This window comes from Orcinus orca, chromosome 19 (genome assembly GCF_937001465.1).
Source record: "Orcinus orca chromosome 19, mOrcOrc1.1, whole genome shotgun sequence".
Classification (NCBI taxonomy): Eukaryota; Metazoa; Chordata; class Mammalia; order Artiodactyla; family Delphinidae; genus Orcinus; species Orcinus orca.
The window spans coordinates 39,777,362-39,805,327 of record NC_064577.1 but is presented as its reverse complement, the minus strand read 5'-3'; the positions used below and the strand labels follow the sequence as shown (position 1 = coordinate 39,805,327).

Genomic DNA, 27,966 nt, shown 5'->3' with positions numbered 1-27,966 from the left:
AGGCCCACACTCAGAGTCTATGTACTTTGATTTTGATGGTCAGGACTGATTTATTGTGAATTAGGCATAGTTATGACAGGGGGGAATCATCTGGTTTCCCATGATGTAGCAGGATAGGAGCCCCTATAATCTGAAGGTAGGGACAGGTGAGAACCAAGAGAGCTGTCAGTAACAAGAAAGACAAGTGATGGAATAAAATAAAAGCAAGCACACATCAAGTTTCAGAGTCTGAGAATATTTAGAAAAGGCACAAGCAGCCTGACGTTCCGCAAGTCCCTGAAAACACCACTGTATCATGGAAGAGTACAGTAAATCATGGTGACAGGGAAGGGTGCCTTAGTCTGCCAAAAACGTTGATGAATGCTCACTATTTAGGAAGGCAGAGAACCACGTTTTCCATTACCAGGCAAACACACACTACCGAAAAGGTTAAAATCAACATTTTAGTGCCTGAAGACAGGGGAACTTCAATTGCATGGAAAATCCTCTTGGGTGAAACAACTCAACTTCCAACGAAGCCGGATCAGTGAAGTGTCACTCTGTTTATAAAGCTTAAACACCTCTGCAAATTGGTACTGTATACATTCACCACCACCACCCCCCAAAAGACAGTGGCTACTCAACTTTGGTACAGAGAATCAGGGTCAACTTGCCTGTGATACTTTAATGAATGACATGTGTTATTTTGTGATATGCTCCCTTTCCACTTGTATGTTCGGCTCCAAAGGGGTGCAGTGAAAAGCCACAGACAAAAACCAGCAAAAAACAAGACTCCCCACATAGACTCTTCTTGATAATGGAGTTTATGGAAAATTCTGCCCTTCTCGCTCAAGATTCCTTGATGGTAACATGGGGGAGCCTGGACCAGGTGGTCTTCCAGGTCCCTTCCAACCTGGATGTTCTAGGATACAGTTACCTGACCCAACTAATAGGTACCCAGTGAGTTTCCTTGCTCAGCCTCTCTAAGAGCATTCTGAGCTGGCTGTACGCACTCTGGAGGTCCTCCTTCACCAGCACAGCATCTACCAGGTGCCCGTAATGCTGGTCTATGAAGGCAGCAGAGGCGGCCATCTCTCGCTGCTCCTCATCCTGCAAGGAAAAGGGGCAGTTAGGGAACAACTGTGTTGTTCTCCCCCCAAATAAGAAACCTACAGCCTTGGGCTTCCCTGGTGGCGCAGTGGTTGAGAGTCCGCCTGCTGGTGCAGGGGACACGGGTTCGTGCCCCGGTCCGGAAAGATCCCACATGCCGCGGAGCGGCTGGGCCCGTGAGCCATGGCCGCTGGGCCTGCACGTCCGGAGCCTGTGCTCCGCAACGGGAGAGGCCACAACAGTGAGAGGCCCGCGTACCGCAAAAAAAAAAAAAAAAAAAAAAAAAGAAACCTACAGCCTTTGTCTTGGGCAGTATGCAACCTCTCATTTTTAGGTGATGAGCGGATGACTATGGCCCTTGAATAACCAACTGGGTACACAAGAACAGAGCATAGTGATGCTAGCCTATCAAACTTCCAAGGAAGTTCATGGGCGGCAGCCATAATCATTGTTCAGTCATTCACAAGATATCTACTGAGGACCTGTTAACTGCGAGCCATGCTTTGGGCAGATGCTGATTCTATATCTGCGTGTCTATATATGTCAATATCACGCTTCCTGTCCAAAGGTATTTCCAAACTAGCAGTACTATTGTGTTGCATGGCAATTTGGTTAAATAATTACAGGAAAGAACTAAAAATAGTAGTCACTATATAAAAGCAAAGCAAGCATTTCTGGAATCAACTAGGGGAAAAAGAAGAAGAAGAAGTAACTCAAATGCCCTCGGAAGACTCCTAAATTCATCACGTAGCACTCAGTTCTTCTTTTCATTTCCTCAAACCAGAGCCCAACATTAGCACAGTTGACAAAGCAGAGATATTTAAGAAAGTGCTGGGACAACCCTGACCCAATCCCTCATTTCCTTAGGACACCTGGCTTCTTTAATCAGACTGCTTTCCTGACACCTAACCCTAAGGTCTAGGCAGCCAATGATCCCTCCTTTACCCAACTTACCCAGTGTTTTGTTTGCTGCTTCATTCAAATATACCTCTAGTAAGTAGAATTTCAAGCAGGTAGTTCACTGACTATTAGCTTGGGTTTTGGAAAAAAGGAAAGCGGCAGGATCCACTCTGAGTAAAACTGCAAAGTGAAATTTGTGGCTGGCATTCACCCACCTCCCCTTCTATCTCCTTCCAGTCCTCTGCTGCCTTCTCGCCTCTGCTTCTAGGGGCTCTGTTTTTATGCTGCCATGGAGGGGGTGAGCTGTCTTCCCCTAAAATGACCCATATTCCAAAATGTTCCCTCCCCCTCTCTGTCACCAATCAAAACCAGACTCCTACTTTCGTGAGAGCATCGATACTTTCAGAAAATATGTTCTAAAGGTCTAGGAAACAGTTTTTGCATGCTACCGCAAAGACAGAAGAGACCTTAGATAACTTCTTCTTACTTCTTTCCGCCAGGAGGGAAAAACCTAGATTAAATTGGGCAGAGCTTTCCAATTCTATATGGCATCTTGCAGGGCTCCTCTCCTACGCAAAACCACCCTGCAGTGTCCCACTGCTGCCCCTGGATCTTCCATCCCACTTCCCCCACCCCCTTACACACATATATCCTATAGACTGTCTGCCACTACTGGAGTTTCCCCTCCTCCAGGTACCTTCATTGTTCATCCTGGAAGCATTTATCTATTTAAGAAATTATAGAAGGAACATTCTTTTGCCCCTAAATCCCTCCATCTTCCTAATAAATATCTGCCTCTTGAAAGAACTCAAGTAATCTCTAATGGAGTAAAATGTGTGACATCTGTTTTGAAGCTGTCAGTCCCCTGAACCCTTTCCCTGCCCTGTAAAGGTGGAACTCAACCACCTGCAGCTTCAGCAAGAGAGTCACAGTCCTGAGCTGCACATAGGAAAGATTCCCCCATGATGCCCCTTGCCTCCATCTTGGACTAGCTTGCTGGACCTGAAGTTGGTGTTTCAATTAAAAATTATTTGGGTTTGGCTTAGGAGTTCAACAAATTTTTGTGGTATGTCACACTCAGATCAGGTGCCTGATAGATGTCAGTCCCTTAACTTTCCAACGGGGTGCTTATGTGAGGGAGTGGAGGGTGGGGAACCCAGGCAAAGCCACTCCTGTGTGAATTGGGAGGCACTTCTGGCTGCCCCACCCTGAGTTTTCAGATCACATGACCATCTGAGTCTGGCCAACAGGCAAAATGGAAAGATGGTCCTGTGTAGAAGGTATGGGCACCCACATGCAGCTAACGGCCCTTTTAGGCCTTTGGAAGAGAAGTGATCAACTTTAAACTTACAAGTGGGGCTGCTGCATCCTCACAAGCTGGGGACGTGGGTGGCGTCTTCCTCTTTTCCTGAATTGCAGGCTTTACAAATATAACGTAGGGTTTAAACTCTGAGGTCCTCAGTTGTTGCAGTGCCTGAGAAAGAAAGTTCAGGAATATTACATACTTTGAAAATGTTTTATTGTGAAACACACTTCTTGAATTCTCAGTAATGGTGCACTTCATCACATAACCCCAATGGCAAAGGTCCTGATGATATGGTCATATGACAATGGCCTTCATCCGTGCAGACCACCTGCTCATTTTCCCGCTGGCCTCAGCTGGACCCTGAAGGCTCACCTGCCGAGAACGGAGGTTCCAAAGCCTCAGCTCCAAGAGTTGCCATCTTACTTAGCTCTGACTACCCTCCACCAAGCTCTAATTAGCCTTCGCACACCCTTCTCTGCCTGCCTAGTCCTGATGGAAGAACCAGCAGGATTTAACGTGTGTACCTATTTAGTCAAAGTTTGTGCTATCACACGGGCCTCTGCACGATATTCGAAGAAGAAAAGATTTGCCAAGCAAATGAAGAGACTAAGAGATTCCTTGAAGCAAATTGTAAAGACTTCAGAAGGTTTTCAATATGCAAATCGTCCTGTTAATTAGTGCATTTTATTTATGATGTAAGGGCCTGTATTTGGAAACACTGGTATTAAACTGCTATGTGTACAGCTTGCATCCCCTCTAAACCAATAAAATCACTTTTCAAAAAAATTTTTGAAATTCAGACTTAATTTCTACTACCAACTCCCAGTAAGTCCAAATTAGTGAGGGTTTTCCTTTCTGGACGTAAGGTGCTTTTTGGAATCCGTTTCAAGCCAACTTCTGTAAAATAAAGCCTACAGTGTATGTCATAAAATCAGAGCTCAGCCCCTACTGAGTTCAAGGCTTACAATTTTTTCTCAAAGACAAGGTTAAAAAGACGGTTAAGCCCCTGTGGGGTGTGCAGGACTGGAAATGTCTCTGAAGCACTACACAGGGTCAAGTCTGCCCTTTTTCCCTTTCAAACTGCTCTCCTGTCCACCCCCCTCAGTGGTTCTCTAGGTGGTTCTCTGATTTCACTCGTCCTCGTCGGGGAAGGGATGGCCCAGCCTCCACTGGTGCATTTACATCTAAGTCCCTGACTGTCAGGTCACAGTGGACCAGTCGGTGCCACTGTCTCCTGCATGATTTACTCCACGCAGAGGTTACTATCTTGGGCCTGTGAGCCACCAACAGGGTCCCTCCAATTCATGTCATTTTTGTGTATAGAGGTGCACGTTTTGGGGTACAAAAGCTTTCATTAGATTCTCAAAGGGAGACCCAGGGAAATATTAACCTCCAGTGCTCTGGAATAAAAAGTCCCTGGACTAAGGTTGAATGTTCTGTGAAATGTACACCCCCCTAGTTTATAAAAATTCCATTAACAGGAAATGCCAAACTGGCCCAGGAACTCACATCTGGCTCCACGTCCACCAAACACACTTTGTTTTTGGCCATCACAACCTGAATGGCTTCCAGGCTGGTTCCATAGAGGTTTTCCTTATATTCACCATGCTCCAGGAACCTAGAACAGCACCACAGGGGAAAAGGCCTTCAGCTGCTGAGTTTGCCTGAATTAACACAGAAGGTGAATGGCCCACCATGACTCCCTGCTCCTCCTCCCATCCTCTGCTTCCCCTGACTTTTCCAGAAGCCCTCCCAGGAGGTCAAGTGGAAGACTGGACAGATGCAAAGACACACAGCTGCACGGAGGCCCCACTGGTCCATCAAGGAAACGTACTTGTTGTGATGCAAGTCGGCCTCAAACGCTTGCTTAGAGACGAAGTGATATTCCACCCCATCCTCCTCATGGCTCTTCCTGGGCCTGGTGGTATCTGTGAAAAAGAGGAGGGTAGCTGGGCAGAGATGTCACAGCACAGCGAGCCTGTGCCCTCATTCCTGTCCGGAGCTGGTCACGGATTTGTGTACAAACCACCCACTTCCCTCCATCGAGGGTCCCTGTGTGCAGGCACGTCACTGACTTGCACAGCTCTGTGATGTAGGCAAAAGGAGGCCTCCGGTTTTGCAGGTGAGGAAACAGAGGTGCAGAGGTTAAGCACCGTGTGGATGTCCCACGGGCTGGGAGCAGAGCCGGGTCGGAACGCTCTCTGTCTCAGGCCAAGCGTATGCCCTTAACCACTCTGCCAAACTGCCTCACTGATGCTGTGGCTTTTAAAGAATCGCCTAAGGAATTCCTAGTCCTCTAGGTTTTATTTCCTAATTGTTTTTCTTTTTGAGAGCCAAGGGGGCAAAAACTCAGTTGACCCTGCTGTGTGTTTTAAATTTTTTATTCAATTATTTCTCATCTGGGGAGAAAAGGCATGAAGACAGACAGTCCCCTCGTGGACTAGATGTTTCCGCAAGGCTGGCTCTCACATAATTTTTTTTAAATTAATTTATTTACTTATGGCTGTGTTGGGTCTTCGTTGCTGCGTGGGCTTTCTCTAGTTACGGTGAGCGGGGGCTACTCTTCGTTGTGGTGCGCGGGCTTCTCACCGCGGTGGCTTCTCTTGTTGCATAGCACGGGCTCTAGGCGCGCGGGCTTCAGTAGTTGTGGTTCACGGGCTTAGTCGCTCCGCGGCATGTGGGATCTTCCTGGACCAGGGCTCAAACCCGCGTACCCTGCATTGGCAGGTGGATTCTTAACCACTGAGCCACCAGGGAAGACCCCCTCACACAGTTTTTAAACACATAGTGTTTTCCCTCTGATTTCCATAATAGAATCAAGGCACGCACCTCTGGGGAAAATCAGATCCTGCACAGAACAAGAGCACACGCGAAGCAACACACAGCTTTTTCCAGAGCATTCCAAAAGAAAAGAGGGGGTCTCAGAGGACAGTGTTTTCTCCCTTGTGGGCCACCCAGGGGATGCTCTGTGCGCCGTGTGACATCTGTGTCCAACCTCTGGCAGAGCTGCTAGGGTCACCTTTCCTGACCATGTCCTTGCTTTAAAACTTTTATTCACCCACTGATTACATTCTAAACACCTTAGATGAGTATATGAGACCCTCTTAATCAACCCAGCCTCCCACTCAGCTCATCTCCCCCCACATCACCCACACTAACTTCCCCAGTCCCTCCCATTGCTGTACTGGGTCATATTTTGTCCCTTTGCACATGTTGTTCCCTTGGTATAGAGAATTCGTCCTTCTCTGCCTGAAAAACTCCTACTTACTCTTCAAAACCCAGATAAAAGTCACTGCTGCTGGGAAGCCTTCCCTGACTCGCCTGGTTCCTTATAGCAGGGAGAAAGTCACCTATCTGTGGGATGTCTGGAAGCAGGTAGGTCTAGCCATCCAGGTACCCCACCCCCAGAGGATGGGTCTGGAAGTTTCTGAAGGATCCATGTGTGAACAACTTCCACACGCCCTGTTTCAGTCCATCCTTTCAGCCTGGAAGGCTGTGGGCCCCCCAAAGTTCTCCCAGGTCCATCACAGGTGTTTCCAGAATGGCTTCCCCAACCCCCCATGACCCCGCCACCACATCCCTGCCACTTCAGGTAGGATTCTGGAAGACAGTTCTCATAACCCATAGACTGAGCTATGAGCCCTGAGGCCCAGGGGAGTGATACGGCAAAAGAAAGAATACGTAGGTGCGCTTCCTCAGAATCCTCCAGAAAGGTCCCATTACTGCCACCACAGCATCCCTTCTCAGTGGCCATCAGGTGCCCACATTGTATCCCTCTGAGGAAGAGGACTGAGAGTCTCAGAAAGGAACAGCCAAGGACAGGAAGTGGCAAGCAGCAGGTGAGAGGCTGACATGTGGCCTCAGTAAGAATGTGACTGTGGGGGGCTTCCCTGGTGGCGCAGTGCTTGAGAATCTGCCTGCCGGTGCGGGGGACGTGGGTTCGAGCCCTGGTCTGGGAAGATCCCACGTGCCGCGGAGCAACTGGGCCCGTGAGCCACAACTACTGAGCCTGCACGTCTGGAGCCTGTGCTCTGCAACAAGAGAGGCCGCGATAGTGAGAGGCCCGCGCACCGCGATGAAGAGTGGCCCCCGCTCGCCGCAAATAGAGAAAGCCCTCGCACAGAAATGAAGACCCAACACAGTCAAAAATAAATAAATAAAAAAATAAATAAACTATAATGGTTTATTTTAAAAAAAAAAAGAATGTGACTGTGGGGACTTCCCCGGTGGCGCAGTGGTTGAGAATCTGCCTGCCAATGCAGGGGACACAGGTTCGAGCACTGGTTCCGGAAGATCCCACATGTTGAAGAGCAACTAAGCCCGTGCGCCACAACTACTGAAGCCCACGCACCTAGAGCCCATGCTCCGCAACAAGAGAAGCCACCGCAATTGGAAGCCTGCGCACCACAACGAAGAGTAGCCCCCACTCACCGCAGCTAGAGAAAGCCGGCGCATAGCAACGAAGACCCAACGCAACCAAAAGATAAATTAAAAAAAAAAAGAACGAGACTGGGGCAGGTTGCCTGGGTTTGAATCTTGGCTCCACCACTTACCAACTGTGTGACACTGGACAAGTTACCTAACCTCTCTGAGCCTCAGTGTCTTCCTCTGTATGGGATGATGATGATCCTCTTCTCGGGGATACTGGGAAGGCTGGCCAAGCTACTGCACATCACATTCAGAACCAGGACTTCTGCCAACTGGATTTCAGCATCTCCAGCTGCCTCTGGACTCAGGAGTGTACATAGCCACCCTGCTGGACTGGATCCAGCTTCAGGCGGAGTGCCCGAGCAACACTGCTCAAGGGCTCTCTGGCTTCCCCAATCTACTCTCTAGCCCAAGCAGAGAGCAGGGGCCATAGGAGTCAGAGTCATTGGGAAGACGAGGCTGAAATACACCCACTGCTGGGGGCCCCTTGGTGTTGGGCTGAAGTTGCCACTTTACCTGCAATGAGCTCTAGACTCACCTCCCATTCCAGGCAAGAACCAGGCAAGTGGTCCTCCAGTTACTGCCTCAGAGGGTCCTAGTGGACCACTGAGAGTGGGTCTCTTCCCATCATGCCTAGGTCCCCTGATGCGCCTATAGCAGGCAGTGCCTGGCAGCCCTTCAGACCCAAAGTAAGGATGAAGATTGATACATGGAGTCAAGTCCCCAAGAAATATTCATGTGCAGACATGCTTGCACACACACACACACACACACACACACACACACACAAGCCCTCTTACGTGGAACAGCAACACCAAAGTGCTGCGGGTTCTCTGCCACCACCTTCTGCTTCAGCTCGTGCAGTCGGGCTCCCAGAGACCCTGGGAAACAAAGGGAAGGCTGCAAGGTCCCTGCTGAGCTCCCTCCCCACCCCTCCAGGGAGAAACCAGCCCCTTCTCTGGAGACATCACCTACCGATCAGAACCACCAGGCGGGGCTGCTCGCCGGGCTGGTGCTGGTACCTGGTCACCTCCTCGTAGGTCGGCAGCTTCGGAGACTCGGCCACTGCAGATGTCTTTCCTTCCTGCGGGCTTCCCAGTCTCTCCCTGCGGCCCAGCCGGAAGCTTCTCCGAAGACCAGCTTGGGGAGAAGGGCAGGGGGACACTGCGGCATTTGTCCCAGTATCTCCCTATAGACTTTCTCTACTTGGTCAGACCTGGAGGTGGGACTGAGACCCACGGGCCTCTCCCAACCACCTCCTGCTACAGGAAGGGGTTGATCGGGACGTACAGTAATATGACGAAAGTGCAATTACCTGGCGTCCAAAATTTAGGGTTCAAGGCTACTGCTTTACTTGGTATGTGACTGACCTCAGGCAAGTCATCACCCCTCTGCGCCTCAGTTCCCTTATCCATGAAAGGGAATCCAAAATCTACAAAGGCAACGGGTGCTCCTAGATTGGATCCTGGATCGGGGGAAATGCTCTAAAGGACATTATTGGGACTACTGGCAAAATTCTGATATGAACACCATATTAAATAATAGAATTGTATGCCTGTTAAATTACCGGAATTTTTAAAAAAAATAAATAAAATAAAAAATAAATTCCCAGAATTTGATAATAGCCCTGGGTTATATAAGAAAATGTCCTTGTCCTTAGGGGACACATGCTGAGCTATTTAGGGGTGAAGGGACATGACGTCCACAACTCTTACATGACTCGGGGGGAAGAGGGTTAAATGTGTACGTGCAGAAAAAGGGAATGATAAAGCTAACATGGCAAAGTGTTAACATCCGGGGAATCTGCGCGTAGAGTATATGGGAGTTCTTTGTACAATTCTCACAACTTTTCATAAGTTTGAAATTGCTTCTGAACGAAAAGTTTAAAAACTCTTCGCCTGTCTCTAAGGCCTTTGAAAAGATTTACCAAAATAAAAGAAGTGAAGGTACTTTGGAGATTGATAAAAGGTTCCATTGTTGTATGGGGGTGGCAGAAACACTGAATAAACTACGATTGAGATTATGGTAATAATAAAATCAGTATTATTGTAGGGGTCCTGCCAGGGCACTGCTCCCAGTGGCTGGGTGAAAGTTGGGGTGGGGGACCCCAGCCTCTGGCAGACACAGACTGAAGGAAAATGTGGGTCCCACAGACTCAGCTGCTCTTGAGGGGTTCCTGGGCTCGGATCACCTCTCCCTGACCCAGGAGCCCACGGTGGTCTGTGCATGGGCGGGGGGGGATCTCGGGGGGAGAGCCCCCATTACTTACCCACATAGTGTCCTTTGAAATATCCCTCACAGTCACAGGTCTCTGGGGACCAAACAGAGAGACGTAGGCCAGTGAGCCATGCTGGACACATGCCCCAGCCTGGAGGTACCCAGGCCCCGGATGGCCAGGCAGAGCCCTCTGGGATGGAGTCTCGGGGGGCCCAGGACAAATGCCATGTCCCGGCCACCCCAGGTAAACAAGTTCCTCCGTTTCACCCAGTTCTCCATGCTTAGGCCACAAACAGCCTTTCCAGGCCTGGCTGGGGTTCTGGGCCAGCAGACCTCGTTCCAGCCCCTCTGAGTTAGGATCAGTGAGAATAAGGAGGGGAGATTCACTCGCCCTGTCCGACCGCTACCCAGCCGGGTCACGTGGTCATCCCAGCCAAAGTCCAGGGAGGGCCGGGCCCCACGTCCCCACCAGCTCTGCAGGCCTCAAGGAGCAGGTCGGTCCAGCTGGCAGAGCAGGGAGAGGGGTGCCAGGAGCCAGAGGGGCACAGCAACCCCAGAGCGGGGTGGCGGAAGGGAGAACGAGCCCCTGCAGCCCCAGACAGTCTACAGAAAAGGGGCCTGTCCGTGCGCACAGGGGACAGATACCGGGCCTACCTTCGTCACAAGGCTGATCATCTGCGGTTTGCACAAAAGACAGATGGAACAGCGTTAGCGGAGGGGAACCGCGAGGCCCTGTGGCCCAGAGGCAGCCGCAGCCTCGGGTGCCTCAGGACCCCTCCATCTGTCCCCTCTTTCTTTCCTCCAACAAACCCGAGATCTGAGCTGCGGTGCATTATTAAACCAATACTTGCTCTAATTAGTCCTCCTGTGTGTGTCTCATTAGCGGCCCAAAGAAAGCCAGATCTTCACTGGCATAAGCAGCCTCAGGGCCAATTTACTCAGCAGCCCCTCCGACCTGAGAGCAAGTCTGGAAAGGCCCCAGCCAAGGGAGCAGCTCGCCCTGGGATGCCTGCAGCGGGACCAGGACCTGCTCTCTCTCCTCTTGGGTTTGAGACTCTCCTGGGCAAATGCAGGTGCCAGACGACAGAGTGGCACAGCGCAGGGCTGCAGGCCAGCTGTGCTCCGTTCATCTGGCATTGTTCTGGCGCCCCACTTGGTTCCAAGCCCCCCGCTTCCCCCCTACCCCCTGACCCCCAGCTAGGGAGGCCATACCCTGGGGAAGCTTCCTCTCCATACGGGCTCTAACCTGGGGGCTCTGACCACAGGCCCTCTGGAAACCTGACCCCAGCCCCACTCCCTTGACTTCATGAGCCTCTGTTTAACCATCTTGGCAAAAGGGATGCCCTGACTCCACTACTACCCAGGGCTGTTGTGATGATTAAAAGGCAAGAAGGTAGGTGAATGTGTTTTCTAAAAGGTAAGTGATGCAAAGAGTAGGGTTACTAGACAAAATACAAGACGCTCTGTTAAATGTGAATATCAGCTAAACAACAAATCATTCATTAGTATAAGTATGTCTCAAATACTGCATGGGATATACTTATACTAAAAGCCCATTCATTGTTTATCTGAAATTCGAATTTAACTGGGCAGCCTTTATTTTTATTTGCCAGAGTTGACTGCTGACTCAGAGGCACGGGATCGCTCACAGCCATCTCCATTCCCTTCCAACATCAGTGGTTCTTAAACTGTCAGGGTCAGAGAGCCCCTTGGGGATCTAATGAAAGCTGTGGAGCCTCTCCCAGACACAGACACACAGATACGCAACACACACACACACACACAGTTTGCACAAAATTTTGGGAGCAGTGTTACTATGCCCCCGCAGTGTCATCTATGGGCCCCAAATATAATAGCTCCTCTCCAGGGAATAGCGCTCCGCAACCTACCCCCATTTCCCTTCTTCATCCCTCTCCCCAGCCCCTCCTCCCTCAGGAGGCCTGAGAGCTCAGACAGGACCCTCGGTGCCCCCTCCAGCCCAGTGCTTGCCTCTTCCCCACACGAAGCCCCAGAGCCCTAACCCCAGCCCCTCCCTGAACGGCTTCCCTGAAGTACCATCCTGCCAGTCTACTCACACGGGGGCTTCTTGAGGCTCTGGGGGCTCGGCAGGGTGCCCGTGGCTCTCCGGTAGCTTAGTCGCCTGTGGGGACACAAGGGGATGGGCAGGCCCGTGAGCTGGACCAGAGAACCAGTCATAGGGAACCTTCTGGAAAACTCAGGGAAACCGAGGCCCGGAACCCACAGGTGGGGATAGCCTGGCACTCCAAGGGCCTCCTGCTTCACACTGAGTTCCAGTGAAGAGGGACATTTTCACAGGTTCTCACTGGTTCATGAGGAAGAAACTGAGTTTCTTGCTCTGGGAGAAGCTTTTCCAGCCCAAGATGGTCACACACAGGGGTACAGCCCAGTGTCCATGGTCAGCAGTTGGTCATTACTTTCCCATGGCTGATTCTCAAGGAAAGGAGGCACCTTCTCCAAACTCACCCGGCCTCCCCATCTCTGAGGAAGTTGGAAAACAGCGGAACGACTCCCAGGAGAAGCCGAGGGTGAAAGTGACCCTAATTTAATGCCCTTCCCCACCCACCCTAGCCCAACAGAGAGCTCAGCCTGGAACATTATTCAATGCGTCCCTGGGTGGAGAAGCAACCTCCAAGGCCTCTTTGAGCTGAGAAAACACCCAGGGCTCCTAGAGGTCTCTAGATTTCCACATTTAAATGCAGCTAAAGAGCCTTCCCCCAAGACCTGTGAAGCCAAAGATGCAGATGGGTCTGAGGCTCCCCTGAGGAAATAAAGCAGCAGTTCTCAAACTTCAGCTCCTCAATTCATCTGGAATATCTGTTAGAACACAGAGCTCAGAGTCTGCCCCTGGAGTCTCTGATTCAGCAGGTCTGGGGCAGGGCCCAGGCAGGGATTGGCATCCTAACAAGTTCCCAGGGGATGCTGATGTACCTGGTCTGAGGACCACACCAGGAGGGCCCATGAAACAGATGAACCCTGAGGTCTGTTGCTACAGCATCATTCCACACCCCAAAAATGGAAGAGGGCTACAAACCCCAGGAGAGGCTTACAGGCGTAAGCGCTACACCCTCTGACCCAGGATTTACACTTTGGGCAAGCTATCCTAAGGAAACGATTTGAAACATAAGGAACAGTCTATGTGCAACATAATTATCTGCACGTAGACTGTAGCAGTGAAACATTAGAGACAGCGTCAAAGTACAGCCACACGGAGGAAGCAAAGTCACTTAGGTAGGACCCTTCCTCAATGAAGCCTTCCATGCTTGCCAGGACGAGGGCCAACCCTCCTGCTAGGGCCTGGCGGGGCCCGGTGTCCTCCTCCCACACACCCATCACATTTATATATAAAGTGTTCGTCTGAACCATGTGTGACTTTTCAGCTGAACTGTAAGCTCCTCCAGGGAAGACACCATAGCTGCTGCCTGTGAATGAACAGTACATCTCCTGATGAAATATTATATTACCATTAATTAATAGTACAGAATAATATTATTCTAGAGTAATATAGGAAACGCTCATGTCAAAATGTTAAGCTACCAAAAAAAAAAAAAAAAAGCAAGACCTCGAATTCTATGTGCACCACACACATAACAGGCACAGGAAGGAAATAAATCATGTTGTTTAGATAGTAGTGAGACTTTGGGTAATTTTATTTTCCTCGTCCTCCTCTTCTGTATTTTTATATTTTATTTCTCAACTTGCCCTAAGTATGCATTATAAAATATACATTAATTTAATAACATAGATTTCCATATTTATTGAAATCTCAAACAGCCATCACCACTGATGATGGGAGAAAAAGAGACAACACAAGCACAATTGGTACTTAGCCCAGAGGACACCCAGTGGGCCCCTCTGGCTGTGCTGGCAGAGATCTGGGGCTTGGTCATGTACTTATGCCTCGGCCACTCCAGAACCACACCCCCTTACAACACACCCCAGACCTACCTTTCCTGGAACTGCTTGGAGGGGATGAGGCCAGCTCGAAGGTTGGTGTCCCCCATTCGCTTGGCCTGCCACCACGTGGGGTCGTCCTGGCTCACCACTTCCAGGACCTGCCTGCGCTGGAAGGGCAGGCCTGCCTCCTGGCAGGGGATGGCCCGGTCCTCCCGAGGGTTGTAGTGGAAGAGGGCCCGCATGAACACCTGCAGGGGAGGCACTCAGTGAGACAGCCCTTTGCCGTGTAAGCACAGATGTGTCTATGCCACACGGAAAACCAAAGGACAACCACCATTCATAATTAGGAAGAACAAGCAGCCTCAAGAATAGAAAGCTGGGACCTCCCTGGTGGTCCAGTGGTTAAGACTCCGTGCTCCCAATGCAGGGGGTCCAGGTTCAATCCCTGGCTGGGGAACTAGATCCCGCCTGCCGCAACAGAGATCCCGCACGTGGCAATTAAGACGCGGCGCAAATAACTATTTATTTATTTATTTACTTATTTATGTTAAAAAAAAAAGAATAGGAAGTTAATCAGAAACCCACCGCACCGATTTTCTTAGTGTTCTTCAACCATTTTCAATGTCCCAGTTGGGGAATCCCTCAAGAATCAGAAAAATGAATAGCTGGGCCCCATGAATTTCCCTTTCCAACCTAAACATCTCCTTATTGGCCTGATCTGCTATCCTTACAACAGCCTCTCAGCCTACACAAAGCAACCATTAGTCCCGGGAGCAAAAAGTAAAGTCAAGCACAATTTCTAACTCAAATGTTATTTCTGATACGCTAACTGCCCCTAAGGATGTCAGCAGCCACCTGTAAATAAGTAATCTAGATGTTTTGATAAGAACACAAACATCAATGAAACTACTGTTACCGATTCCTCATCATCACTTTTCAGTGGGTAACTGACAGCTACATCTTTGACAGCTCAATCCTGCCTCATCTGTCACGCACTTAGCCAACCCCCAACTCTCCCCTTTACCCTGAAGTCATCCCTCTAGAGAAGAGGATGGGAAGACATAGCATTGTGTCACACTTCTTCGTTCTCTTCTATAATTCAGTGGCATGGATTTATTTATTTCTATTTCCAGATCATTACAGCCCAATAACTTTAACAGCAAATAGGAAAAAAAAAAAAAGGCCAGAGGGTTTCCTTAGACAAATCCAAATCATATTCCTTTATGTGCCAAGCAGAAAAGATGCAGTTCGACAGTAGTAAGGAATTTCTGGCCATATATTATGAGGACAGATACCCTCATTTAGTCACAGATGTTACCAGGGTCCCAGGCACTCTGAAGAAAGCATAATCTCAAATGGCCAGCCGTGATCCAGCTCAAAGAAAAATATTTAGAAAGGATGGACTAAGAGACAGGCTACCCATTTTGTCCTATAGGAAAACCAAGTCCTCTCCCTGTATCAAGTTAGAACCTGCAAAAGCTGCCTATGGAGACCATATTAGCTGGTCCCAGGAAGAACCACTTCCATCAGGCATTACGTGTGCCCTGGGATTCAACTGCAGGTGCAAATAAGAAACAGTCATATAAAGATGATTTCTTCATTTGCCATAAAAAACTGTCAAATACATTGTCCACTATTAATCGAAATATTTATTGACGGGGCTTCCCTGGTGGCGCAGTGGTTGAGAGTCCGCCTGCTGATGCAGGGGACGCGGGTTCGTGCCCCGGTCCGGGAAGATCCCACATGCCGCGGAGCAGCTGGGCCCGTGAGCCGTGGCCGATGGGCCTGTGCATCCGGAGCCTGTGCTCCGCAACGGGAGAGGCCACAACAGTGAGAGGCCCGCGTACCGCAAAAAAAAAAAAAAAATTATTGACATCTACTGTGTGCCAAGTGCTGTAATGTCCCATCTTTCATGCGGGCTGGGAATTAGCTTTCTTGAAAAATTGACATGCTGCCTTCCATACTCTGATGAATTCCGTTCATTATTGTAATTCATTACGTTCTCCTTTTTGCCTTGGCTGCCAGAAAGTGCAGGTCCAAATTCACTGGGAAATAAAAGTAATGCCCTCTTGCATCGTCCCTCCCACCACTTCAGCTCAGGGCTTGACAATCTCTCACCTGGGCTTTCACAACAGACTCCTACCAGGTGCCCTAGCCCCGGTCTCCACCCTCCTCTACTCACTGCCCCAGGGAGCTTTCTAAAACACAAATGTGGTTGTATCACTTTCCTCTTAAAAAAAAAAAAAAAAAAAAAAAAAACCTTTAAGAGCTTCTCACCGCCTATGGGGTTGTAACTTGGGCTGTGGGGGCCCCCCATATCCCCCGGGGCCTCACTTTTTCAGGGCACCCCAGGCTGACTGCCTAACGGCTTTCTCCAGCCACTGGAATCTGCTCTCCCCTAACCTGGCCGGCAGGAACTGCTGGGAATTAACCCCCGGGATGCAGCCTGGTGGGAATTGGTGTACAGATCCCCCAGATCTCCCAGCTCTTGGGAGGGATGACGGAGGCACAGTCTACAAGGGACACCAGGTTCTGGAGCAGGATTAAGCTCTGGTTGCCCCCTGTGGTAACTTGCTGAGAACACACCCTTTGTTGCACTGGCTGCCTTCCTTTCCCCACTCCTGTACTGGTGTTTCCTGGGGTCACCTCCAAATAAACTATTTGTAGTGAATCCCTGTATCAGAGTCGGCTTCTGAGATCCTAAACTAAGCAGGGATTATGCCAAAACCCTTAACAAAGCATTCAAGGCCATTCAGAAGGTAGCCTCGACCCACCTCCCCAGCACACCCCCTCATCCTCCCCCTGGAGCCCCACCACCGTGCACTTTCTCACTGAGCCCCCCCTACTCCTCTCTGCCATATCTCTGAGCCCCCGCATATGCAGACCCCTCTGCCCGCCCTTCCCTCCACCTCCTCTTAACCAGAGAAGTCCCTCTCATCTCCATCTTCCTCAAGCCTCACTTCCAACACCCCTACTGCATGACACCTTCCAAAGTGCCTCTCACTCTGTACAGAATCTTTCCGAAGCGCTTAATCACACAGCAAGGAGAGAATGGCTCCCCAGCCTCCCCTTCTGACACAGGAATCCTTGAAGCTACTAATCATCCCGGTCTCCAGCATCTGACTGAGCGCCTGGGCACAGAGGAGGTGCCTACCAAAGGTAGGCTCCACAAGGAATTAAACAAAAGGCAGTTACTTAATTGGTCCCGAAGCCAGAACATTGGGTACCTTCTCCTCCTCTTCACGGCCCTGCTTTTCGACTTCAATTAGAAGAACCTTGTCTTTTATTAGTAAGCTACGTCAAATCCTGTTTAGAAGAGGCCGGGTACAAACAAATAAATCACTCCGTGACTGAATTACAGGTCCCTACTGGGAGCTTGTTCCGAGGACCAGACGGATGATCTCTTCCCGGATGACTGTTTCAAAGGCTGGGCTGGAGCCCGCCGCCCCCGCTTCCCCCCCGCGCCGCCGCCTCCAGCTCCCCCATACCTTGCTGTCCTTCAAGCGGTCCTCCTCCTGGGTGGCTGGGATGATTTTCAGGGTGATGGACCCCTGGGACTGCGCCTGAAAGGAAAGAGCACACAGCCGTATCATCTACCAGATCTGACCCTCCAGGACGTCACGTCTTACTTCCCAGATCTGGAAACTCACGTTCAGAAACAAAGGGGATGTGCTGCCTCCCCTATGACCCACCCTTCTATGGTGGGAGCCGGCTGACTTAACTAAAGCATTTTCATGCGACAAAGGGACAGAAGACTTAAAATGAGAACCCGAGGACAATGCATGCACCAAGTACAGCTCTCCATCCAAAGGGCTGCCCTTCTTTCTTTTCTCCCGGGTTATTTTAATAACCTAGTCCAGTTTCATTTTCCTCCTTCCTGCCTCATTTGGGGCTGGTTCCCAAACAGTACTCCCCTCTTTGCTTGCATCTTCCCCAATCTCAGGCCACTGCTACCTTCCCAGGGGTTCCCGTCCCCTCTACTGGAGAGAGGCCCTGCACCCCGCATGGGGGGCCCACGGGAAGCACACTGTCAGCCCATGAGAGCACATCTCACCCAATGCCATCCCTGGCTCCGCATCCCTCTGGAACACGGGGAAGTCAGTGCCCAGAACCAGGGAAAGGGGAGTGGGGGCAGGAAGACTGAAGTGTCTGCCTGTAACCAGGACCCCCTACAGCAGGGGCCTTAAAGAGTGGGCCTCGGAGCTTCAGATCTCATCCCGTATCTGTCCCCCAAACCATCAGAAGTTAGCAAAGACTGCTGTGTTGGGAGAGGATGCCTGAGGATAAAGAGGACAGAACTACGATGGGGCTTTCTGTAATTTCAGTTTTGACTTGAACCCGCAGAATGGACTGAGAAGGTTGTTTCCATCCCAGCACGTGACCCCCTAGAATCCCCTTGCAGTTGTAAAGTGCTATATCCTCTTCCGGATACTCACATCCTAACGATAACTATGCATTGGTTGAGAAACCATCCCTAGCCCTGCTGGACAGGAAGGGAAATGGAAACTCAGACTGAGTTGATGACTTGTTCAAGGTTACACAACCGGAAAGTGATGCAGGCAAGATTCGAACCCAGGACCAATTGACCCCAAAGCCCTTGCTCTGCTGGGCTACAGCCTTTTACTCCATATTCCTCAGCCCTTTGGAAGAGGGGACCCTTTTGAGAGGGTCTTCCAGACGGGTCCTCAGGAAAGAAGGCTGGGGGTAGGGAGGATGGCTGTGCTGAAGAGGGGGTCTGAGAGAAGTGGGTGGTCTGGGCGCTCCTTTCCTCCTGTCCCCCACCCTCCATACAGGGCACTCTGTGAGGCCACTTGGCCTGCGGCCTCCCCGTGCAAACAGGGACGCTGGGCCAGATCAGCCCTGGCTCCAGGAAGCGCCCTGCTCTGGATTTCTGAAGAACCACCGCGTCCCCAACATGCGCGCAGCACAGACCAGAATCTGGCTAATCTCGTCAGGCCGCTTGTGCAGGACCGTGATCCCGTTCACTTCCCGGAGCTCGTCTCCAACGTGGACCAGGCCTAGGAGACACAGGGGCTGACGGTCAGCACGGGAAGGGGGCTGAGGTCCCCAAAGCAGGGAGTTCTGGGAAACGCTGGCACCTGCCTGTGGAGCCCACTGCAGGGGAGACGCAATGTTTAAAGACAGTGGACGGGACTGGGATGAACTGAGGTGTCACAGGGTGCCAGGTGCTTCACCTGGCATCCCAGTCTCACAACCATGCGGTGAAACCCCTGGTTTACAAACTGGCAGCTGAGATCCAGAAAAAAGATGCAGCTTGCCCAAGGCCACACTGCTAAGAAAAAACGGAGCCAGTGCGCAGACGCAGTTACTTTGCTGTAGAAACCCTGTGTTCTTTCTGCTATAGCCTCTGCTTCTTTAAAAATATCATTAACTCTTCACCTTCCTGGATGTACAGACCTGATTCCAAGAATGTCTTTCTCAAATTTTACACGAAAACTTAAGGGCCAGGGAAGATGGTGTCAAGAGTGTTAGACACACCTGTCTGTTGGCCTCTGCTTTAATGACTAGCATCTCTGCATATCCGGCCCTATTTGCCATTCAATGTGGACACTGGCCCAGAAGCAGCAGAAGGCAGTAAAAGGTACAGAGTCTTGGGCCCACCTGAGACTTGCTGAATCCGAATCTGCGTTTTAAAAAGACAACTCAGGCCATTTCCATGCTTGTTAATGTTTGGGAAGCACGGGTCTAGGGGTCCCACCACAATGAGCCCCAGACTTCTGGGGCAACACTCCCCTATGCCAGGAGATTTGCCCCCCAATTTACTTCCTCCATATACCAGTGATTCTTTTTTTTTTTTTAACTTTTAATTTTATATTGGAGCACAGTTGATTAACAACGTTGTGTTAGTTTCAGGTGTACAGCAAAGTGATTCAGTTATACATATACATGTATCTATTCTTTTTCAAATTCTTTTCCCATTTGGGTTATTACAGAGTATTGAGTAGAGTTCCCTGTGCTATACAGTAGGTCCTTGTTGGTTATCCACTTTAAATATAGCAGTGTGTACATTTCAATCCCAAACTCTCTAACTATCCCTCCCCTCACCCTTCCCCTCTGGTAACCATAAGTTCATTCTCTAAGTCTGTGAGTCTCTTTCACACCAGTGATTCTTTTTTTTTTTTTTGCGGTACGCGGGCCTCTCACTGTTGTGGCCTCTCCCGTTGCGGAGCACAGGCTCTGGATGCGCAGGCTCAGCGGCCATGGCTCACGGGCCCAGCCGCTCCGCGGCATGTGGGATCTTCCCAGACCGGGGCACGAACCCGCGTCCCCTGCATCGGCAGGCGGACTCTCAACCACTGTGCCACCAGGGAAGCCCCACACCAGTGATTCTTAACCTGTGCTCCACCTAAACACATCTGGGACATGAACACCCTCCCTTCAGTAACTGTGGCTTGTTAAGGCAACTGGGGTGTCAGAGAAGGGTGTCCCTGCCACCCCAGTTAGGATTTACACCAAGCTTAACTGCCACAGTCCTCAGGTTAGGCCAATGCTCAAACCTTCCTGATCACCCTCAAAGTACTCCATGCCTGAGATATTTCCAAACAACTAAATTTTCTACAGAGCTTAGGAAGGAGAAGAGAATTCCAGCCCCGCTCCCAGAAAGCAAAGCACATCCCTAACAGGTGAGTGGACAGGAGAGGAAAAGGAGAGCTGTGGCCAAAGGGGGCAGGCTGGGGGACCACGGCCAGCATCTCAGCTAGGCCGGCACTGATGCACTCACCGCTCCGGTCTGCTGCGCCCCCTCGCATGATCCTGGCCACCACGACAGCCCCTGAGTGCTCATCCCGCCGGATGGTGGCCCCCTGCATCAGAGACAGAGCAGGCAGGCTCCTGAGAAGCAGCCCCGAACCTCAGACCCCGACTCTCTGGACCCAGCAAAGCCTCCCCCGGCCACCGCCCCATTCCTCCCCCTGCCACCCCAGGGGGCAGATCGGTGGACACCTTTCCAAGGCTGAGGATGAAATAAAACCCACATCTCAAATTAGTATAGCACAGCACTTTACAGTTTAAAGAAGGCAGGAGAATGCTGTCACAATCTCGTCAGAGAGAGGAGGGACTGGGGCACAGAGAAGGAAAGCAACTTCAAGGTCACCCAGCTCTCTGTGATGCCACACCCACTGCTTTCTCTATCGTACCGCAGCCCTTGCCTCTCTCAAAGACATTTACTAATGAGGAGAATACGTGTCAGCCAATTCCCAACCTGCCTCTAGCCAAGCACGGGGTTACCAGGCCTTCTGTTGTTGCCAAGGGGAACCAATTATGCCCCAGCCAGAGCTTCGGGACCAGGATGGGGCCCACGAAGCATGGCAGAGATGATATCTAGGATGAAAAAGGCACTAGCAAGCCCTCAGTTTCGTGCGCCACACAGACTGGACGGTGGCGGGGCAGGGCAGCGGTCAGGAGCCGGATGGCCCTGCCGTCTACTGAGAGCGTGTGCCCTTAGCGAGGAAGCTCCTTATCTTCTCTGCGACCGTTTCATCTGGGGTGTGAGAAAGCGTTTAACTCACAGGGTTGTTGCGAGGTTGACATCAGGTAACGCATGCAAGGCACTTAGCACACGGTAAGTGCTCAATAAATGCTAACCACTTGTTACTGGCTATACATGCAAACACACTGGCACATTCATTATTAACTTCATTCAAAGTCCATAAGATAAATATTGCTGGAAAGAGAGACCAGCAGCTAAAAACGCTACGGCTTCTTGCCACCTAGGCTTTCAAACTTGCCAGCATCTCTATCCATCCTTTCCTCTTTTCCCCATCTCAGGGGAGGGGCTCCTCCTGGCTAGGCTGCCCTCTACCCCCTCCCTCCCTCTCCTGCATTCTCAATGCCCCCTCCTCACTGGCTCCTTCCCCTGGTCCTAAAAATATTATCAAGTCTCTCCCATCATTAAAAAGCTGGCAACCCCATCCAGCAGCCACCGGTCTCCATTCCTTTGCAGGAAGCGTCTCAAAGAGGCAGCTCGCATCTGCTCTCTCTGCTGCCTGCCCTCTGACTCACTCCCCGCCTGCCTCGAATGCACCAGCAAAGGCACCGACGACCCTCCAGCTGCCAGCTCGACACCCTCAGTCTTCTCTCTCTCCTCTCCTGTCTGATTCACCCTCCCGCTGGGCCCTGGTGACACTTCTCTCCCGGTGCTTCTCAGTGACAATTCGTCTCCTTTGCCGAGTCCTCCTCTATACGCCTTTTAAATGTTGATTAAAGGGCCAGGATATACGCTTTACCCCGGTGGTCTCAACCTCTCGGGCGGGGTGCTAACCCCTCCTGGAAGATGGCAGCTGTCAAGTCTGTATCTCTGCACACGTAAGCCTTCACCTCCTGGATATTTCCACTTGCGGGCACACGGGCCTCTTGAATTCCACGGACCCTAAGTTCCTCCTTATAATGGTCCCAGTGCCCACCCATCATCCTAGCTGGACCCCTGGGCCTTACCCAAGATGCCTCCCCAGACTACTGCCCGAACTGGGGCAGGCACAAAGCAACATTAATTTTATTTCCAAAATATTTCTTGGATTTCTCTTTCCTCTTCCCAGAAACCGAGGTCAAGCCCTGTTTCTGCACCTCACGTATTGGCTGCTACCCTCAAATTGGTCCACCGCTTCTGGTCTACCCTCCAGGCCACTTTCTACTTCGTAGCCAGGGTGATACTTCTAACTGCAAATCTGGCCATTTGGTTCCTCACTTACAGCCCTTCAATGGCTCCCCACTGCCTTCAGGATCCAGCCAAGCAACTGCGTGTTGTAACCTGGATCTCTCCGCTCTCCGCTGATCTGGCCTCGCCTCTGTCACACTTTACCTTCCACTCGGCAAGTTCCCTGAATATAGCAGCCCGTTTACCTTCCCATGGCTTTGCTCATGCAGTTCTATGGTGGAATGCCTTTCTTCTTCCTCTTCCTTCTGGAAAACTCCTGTTCCTTTTTTTTTTTTTTAGAATTCAGCGTGGGCATCACCTCTTCCAGGAAACCCCCCAGTCACTACCTCCTGTGAACTCCCAGAGGGCAAGGACTAAGTCTTAACCCTGTCCGCACCCAACACAGCGCCTGGCACACGGGGGGTGGGGGTCACGATACGTCTGCTGAGTGGATGGATGACTGGCCCATTTTGAAGGTAAGGAAACAGAGGCAGAGGAGAACCGTGGTCTGTTTGCAGAAGCGGCTCATCTGAGGTCACTTGGTGAAAGTTGACAATAAAGAGGGCCAGATGTGGTATTCTCTAGGGCAAGCCCTCAATTCTCTGGACTGCCATTACTTCCCTCCATCTCATAAACAACTCTGTCCCTTTGCTCAGTACATCATTGCTGAACCAGGACCAAAATGATAACAATCTGTCAGCTGGGGAGAAGAATGGCTGCTGCCCTGAGCTTCCTTGGAATTCAGAACAAGGTTGGCCAACTTTTTCTGGAAAGGGCCAAATGTAAATATTTTATACTTTGTGGGCAACACAGTTTCCATTGAGTCTGCCGTTGCCATGTGAAGGCGGGGCCCCAGACAATATATACATGAACGGGATGGCCGGGCACCAATAAAACTTTATTTACAAACACTGACAGTGGGCGGGGTTTGGCCCTTGGACCGTAGTCTGCCAACCTCTGGTTCAGAGCTGACGATCAGGGCTGCCCTGCACAGCTGTGCAGGTTCTCGACTGCACAGTGGAGGGAAGCTGTAATCACCCAGAGAAAGGGATACTCTGCACACAAAGATGTCACAGGGACTAGTGGCAGCCCTGACAAAACTGCCATCACTCACTCCGAAGACTTCAGGAGGGTCCTTTCCAGGGTTTCTGGGTGGGTGGAGGTGGGAAACAAGGAGAGGGTGGGGCAGAGAGGTGAGGGCCACATACCAGGGGTTCCTTGTTTTTCACCAGGCGGACAATCTTCACTGATTCTTCATCAAAATCCTCGTCAATATTATCGGGCAGAGGGGGGAGAACGGGGTCAAAATTCTTCTGGGCAACCGTGTCATGTACCATGAGCATGGCCTGTCAGGAAAGCAAGAGAAAAGAAGGGCTGGCCCTAGAGCTTACATGGGTCTGGGGGACCTGGCCGGGCAGTGGTTTGGGGGTCTCAAATCTCATGCCAGAGAGACGACCACCCTGGACGCTGGCGCTGAGGAGCGCTTGCTCAGAAATGTCCTGTCTCACGGCCAAGCGCTCCCTCCTGCCCTCATCCCAGGAGACACAGATGTGTGGGTGGCCAGGGACTGCGGCGTGACTACCCTGAGGTGAGGGGTGGACAGCAGCTGGAGCAGTTCCCTCTCGTCACTGTGCATGGAGGCGGCCTGCAGCTCCTCCATCACCTGGGGGGAAAGGAGAGAGAAAGCCACAGATGGCTGTGGGCGCTGCGAGCCTGCTGGGAGTCACCCAGGGGAAACCCTGCTCCCTGGGCCTCAGACCCAAGGGCCCTCCCAGCCACTACTACAGCACCAGGGAGCATTGGACCCTCAGCCACCCCAGGACTGACACTCCCAGGGAAATCACACCAGAGATCAGAGACCCTGAGCAGCCTCTAATCCTAATGGGAGCTAACTTATTAAGCTCTTCCTGGGTGCTGTCTGCCTTATGTGGATTAACTCTCACCGGGAACTAGATGGAGCAGGTACTATTATATTGCCATTTCAGAAGTAAGAAGTAAATGAGACAGGTTACATATCTTGCCCAAGGTCGCAAAGCTGGTAAGTGGCACAGGCAGGACTTGAACCTGGGCTTATTTGGCTCTATTGTCTGTGCCCTTCACCACATTTTCCAGATGAGGAAATTGGGGCTCAGAGAGGTTGAGTCACTTGCTTACGGTCACAGAGCTAGTAGCAGAGGCAGAGCTAAGCCTGGGAGCCTGGCAACCTAACCTGCTCCTAATGGCATTCCACAGCCAAGAAAGGCAGGGGATCTGCCCCGACCCCTCACTAGGCCATCTCCTGAGGTTATGTGAGTTTATTCAGAAGCCAGCCTTAGTAATCAACCGGGACAGTTTTTCCAACCATGCAACACAGCAGACAGGTCCACAAAAAATGAGGAAGGATTCCTTTAAAAAACAAAGCCTGGAAATTCCCTGGCGGTCCAGTGGTTAGGACTCAGCACTTTCACTGCTGGAGGCCCGGGTTCTATCTGGGCCAGGGTTCAATCCCTAGTCGATCCCGCAAGCCACATGGGTACAGCAAACAAACAAACAACAACAAAAGTCCAAGAAGCTGCAAGTCCCTGGACGCAGGACTTCCCATTGGGCCTCCCCAAAGCAGATACACAATGTGCGTGTTTGACCTGTTCTTGTCGCCAGTTCTCAACCGTTTGGGAACTGTCCTCATCTCACAGCTGGGGAAACAGACTTTCTCAGGAACACAAAGTAAGTGGGCGTCACCATGTCACCATGTCCCCTGGCCCTGTCCAAGACTCACGAGTTCCTCCCTGCCTATTAGGAAGCCCAGGGAGGAGGGGAAGGGGAGAAGACGCTCTTCACCTTGGGGCTCCCGAGTCCCGACGTCCCCTCACTAAGCAATGGCATGCAGGCCAGATGAAGGAGCTACAGGTGGGAGGGGGGCTGAGGCCGTAAGGAGAAACCTGGGGCTTACATCCTCGGCAAGGGCCACAGCGCTGTGCAGAACAGGGGTTGGACTTTGCCTCTCGTAATAGCGAAGCTTCTCGTGAATCTGCAAAGACAGCTGATCTCAGGCTGCGGCCTCCCAAGCCAGCTGCCCAGGTTTACCCTGGACATCACACACCCCACCCACGGCTGTGGGGATGCCTGGGGCTGCAGACCGGGTCATCCACGGGGCAGCATATTTACCTTCATTAAATAATTGAGGCTTTTTTCACTGAAAACATCCCTCAGGAAGCCCATCTCTTCCTTCTGGTTGGAGTCAGGTCTGAGCTGAGAGGTCAGTAGTGCCAGGGTTTCATGCAAACCTGAGGAGAGAGTAAGAAAAACACTGTATAACCAATGCAGTGGGTACTTCCTGCCCTGCGGGACCCCCGAGCGGACCTTCCGACAACACTTCAGCCCTGCTATGTGCACATTTTCTCCCCCAGCTCTCATTCCCAGGGCTTGGAGCTGACACTGGATAGCAGCTGCTTTCTTTGCTGCCCCAGGTTGCTAGGCAGGGTCTTGTCTTCAAGACTGTGGCAGGTCCAGCCCCGGGAGACACTCACCAGAGTCCTCGGACAGCACCGGCATGTCTGTGCAGGTCAGATCTCTGCCTGTGGATTCTGGGAGAAAAAAGCCGGGTGAAACTCCATCAAGCATATTCATTCAACAAACAGTGATTACACATGTACTGTGCCTGTCCGGGATCAATTTCGGGACAGAAGGGTTGGAATAAATAATTCTCTGCTCAGTTTTTTCAGAGACGAAGGAAAGAAAACAAAGCCTTGCTGAGTGCTCCCAGTGTGTCAAGCATTGTCCTGGGTGATTTCATATGACATTTTTCTTAATCTGTTCAAAGCCCCGAGGAATTGACACTAATATTCCTATTTTACTGATGAAGAAACAGAGGTTTGGAGGATTCAGTAAACTGTAGGTCAGAATCCATACTCGACTGGCCCTTCCAGGCAGGTCTCAGAGATGAGAAGTGGCCCCTGCCTGACAGTGGGTGCTCTGCTCCACAGCGCACCCCTCCCCTGTTACCTTCTAAGGGGCCTCACTCAAGTCCCTTGATTGTCAACAAGTACCTGGCTGGGCCTACAACCCCTCCTCCCTCGCCATCCCCAAGCCCCAACCTAAAGGGAGCCTGCCGCCAAAACAGAGCGTATAGAGAGGAGGTGGAGAGATGAGAGTCAGTGTCTACTATGCCGGCGGGGGGAGCCCTATTTCGGCAGGCCCCCCGACGTGTTCTGCAGCACGTGGACCTCAAAAAGTCCTCCTTCAGAAGGAGATAAGGAGAGTAATGATTCATTCATTCCGCAAACATGGAGCCAGCCCCACAGCGCCCGCCCGAGCCCCGCTGACACCGAGATGCATAAGAATGGCCCCCGGCCCTCCAGCCAACGCCCCGCCCCCCTACGCCAGACTCATCCTCTGGCTCCTTCTAGCTGTGCCCCCCACTCCCCCAGGCAGCCAAGCAGAGACTCCAGCTTGCTTTGGGAAGGAACCTGTGGGACCAACAAGGAGCGCGGCTGGGCGAAGGTGAAGGCGAGGCGAGACCTGGGGGGGCGCTCGGGGCGGTCTCGGAGGATGCGGAGCGGCAGGAAAAGAGAGGGGCGCACGGAGGAGGGGGTGGGTGCGGAGAGAAGGCCAGGGGCCGAGGGGCGGGGACTGAGCCCCCCCGCCCCACCATCACCAAGCTGGGGGCCCCGTGAGCCGCGTGGCTGCCTGGGCATGAGAGGCGGGTCTCAGCCCATCCTCCAGTCCCGCCCGGCCCCTGCGGCTCCGAGCCCTTGGTCCGTCCTCCGCGCGGGTTCCTACCTCGGCGCGCCGGGATCTCAGCTCCAGACCGGGAGCCGCGCGGGTGCCGGGAGCCTCGGCCGCCGCTGGCTCCGCCTCCCCGGCCCCTCCCTGCCACGGCCGCGCTGGCGGGGGCGGAGGAGCCGGAGGAGGCAAGGCACCGGGAGGAGGAGGGGGAAGGGGGCGCGCCGGGAGGAGGGGGAGGAGCGGAGGGGCCCCGCGGCGTCTGGCGCCGCCAGCCCTCTGCCGGCCCTGGCTCCGCTCTCCTGCGTCGTACCCCCTCCTCAGTGTCCTCCCACCCGAGCCACGAGGAGCTCCCTGCCTTGTGTCCCCCACCCGGGCACACAGCCAGCCTTCCCTCCCTCACCATAGCCCGCACTCACCACCCCCACCCCACCCCCACCTGCTGAAAGGTGGACGCTTGTTTAACGCCGAATTAGGTTCTGCAAACATTTATTGCGCGCCCTCCAAGTGCCAGGCACTGTGCCAGGGGCTGGGGGTTCCGAGGCTACCAAGGCAGAGATCCTGGATTTGAGGAGTCCCCAGGCCGGGGCGGGGGACCAGTCAGATGCGAGGGCAACTCGTAACAATGCAACGGTGCTGGGAAAGATTTATCGGTGCACCGGGTCCTGGGGGAGCGGGGAAGGGAGAGAGGAGAAGTCGAGTCGGCCAGACTGCAAGGCTCAATTCTGCCCCGCTGAAGTAGGCGTGGGTGGATCTG

At 51.9% G+C, this 27,966-nt stretch overlaps 1 protein-coding gene across 1 annotated transcript; it reads right to left on the bottom strand.

The window, feature by feature from the left end:
• On the bottom strand, positions 1-27,373 carry MPP3 (MAGUK p55 scaffold protein 3). Its single transcript, XM_004286013.3, has 19 exons — positions 27,267-27,373; positions 26,015-26,071; positions 25,653-25,771; positions 25,438-25,515; positions 24,091-24,171; positions 23,717-23,854; positions 20,598-20,679; positions 18,788-18,873; positions 17,344-17,418; positions 13,907-14,103; positions 12,016-12,080; positions 10,595-10,615; positions 9,993-10,034; positions 8,699-8,863; positions 8,524-8,604; positions 5,130-5,223; positions 4,805-4,913; positions 3,341-3,463; positions 1-1,089 (listed from the first exon to the last, which is right to left on the bottom strand). Exons 2-19 carry the CDS (start codon positions 26,037-26,039, stop codon positions 913-915), a joined length of 1,758 nt encoding a protein of 585 aa, XP_004286061.3. The 5' UTR covers positions 26,040-26,071; positions 27,267-27,373; the 3' UTR covers positions 1-912.
• Positions 27,374-27,966: the final 593 nt, after the last annotated feature.

Coding starts and splice junctions, on each gene's coding strand:
- MPP3 (XM_004286013.3), bottom strand. CDS start 26,039: ATGCCGGTGCTGTCCGAGGACTCTG. Junction 25,516..25,652: donor GCCTCAATTATTTAATGAAG/GTAAATATGCTG, acceptor CTGTCTTTGCAG/ATTCACGAGAAGCTTCGCTA. Junction 20,680..23,716: donor TGAAAAACAAGGAACCCCTG/GTATGTGGCCCT, acceptor TCTCTGATGCAG/GGGGCCACCATCCGGCGGGA.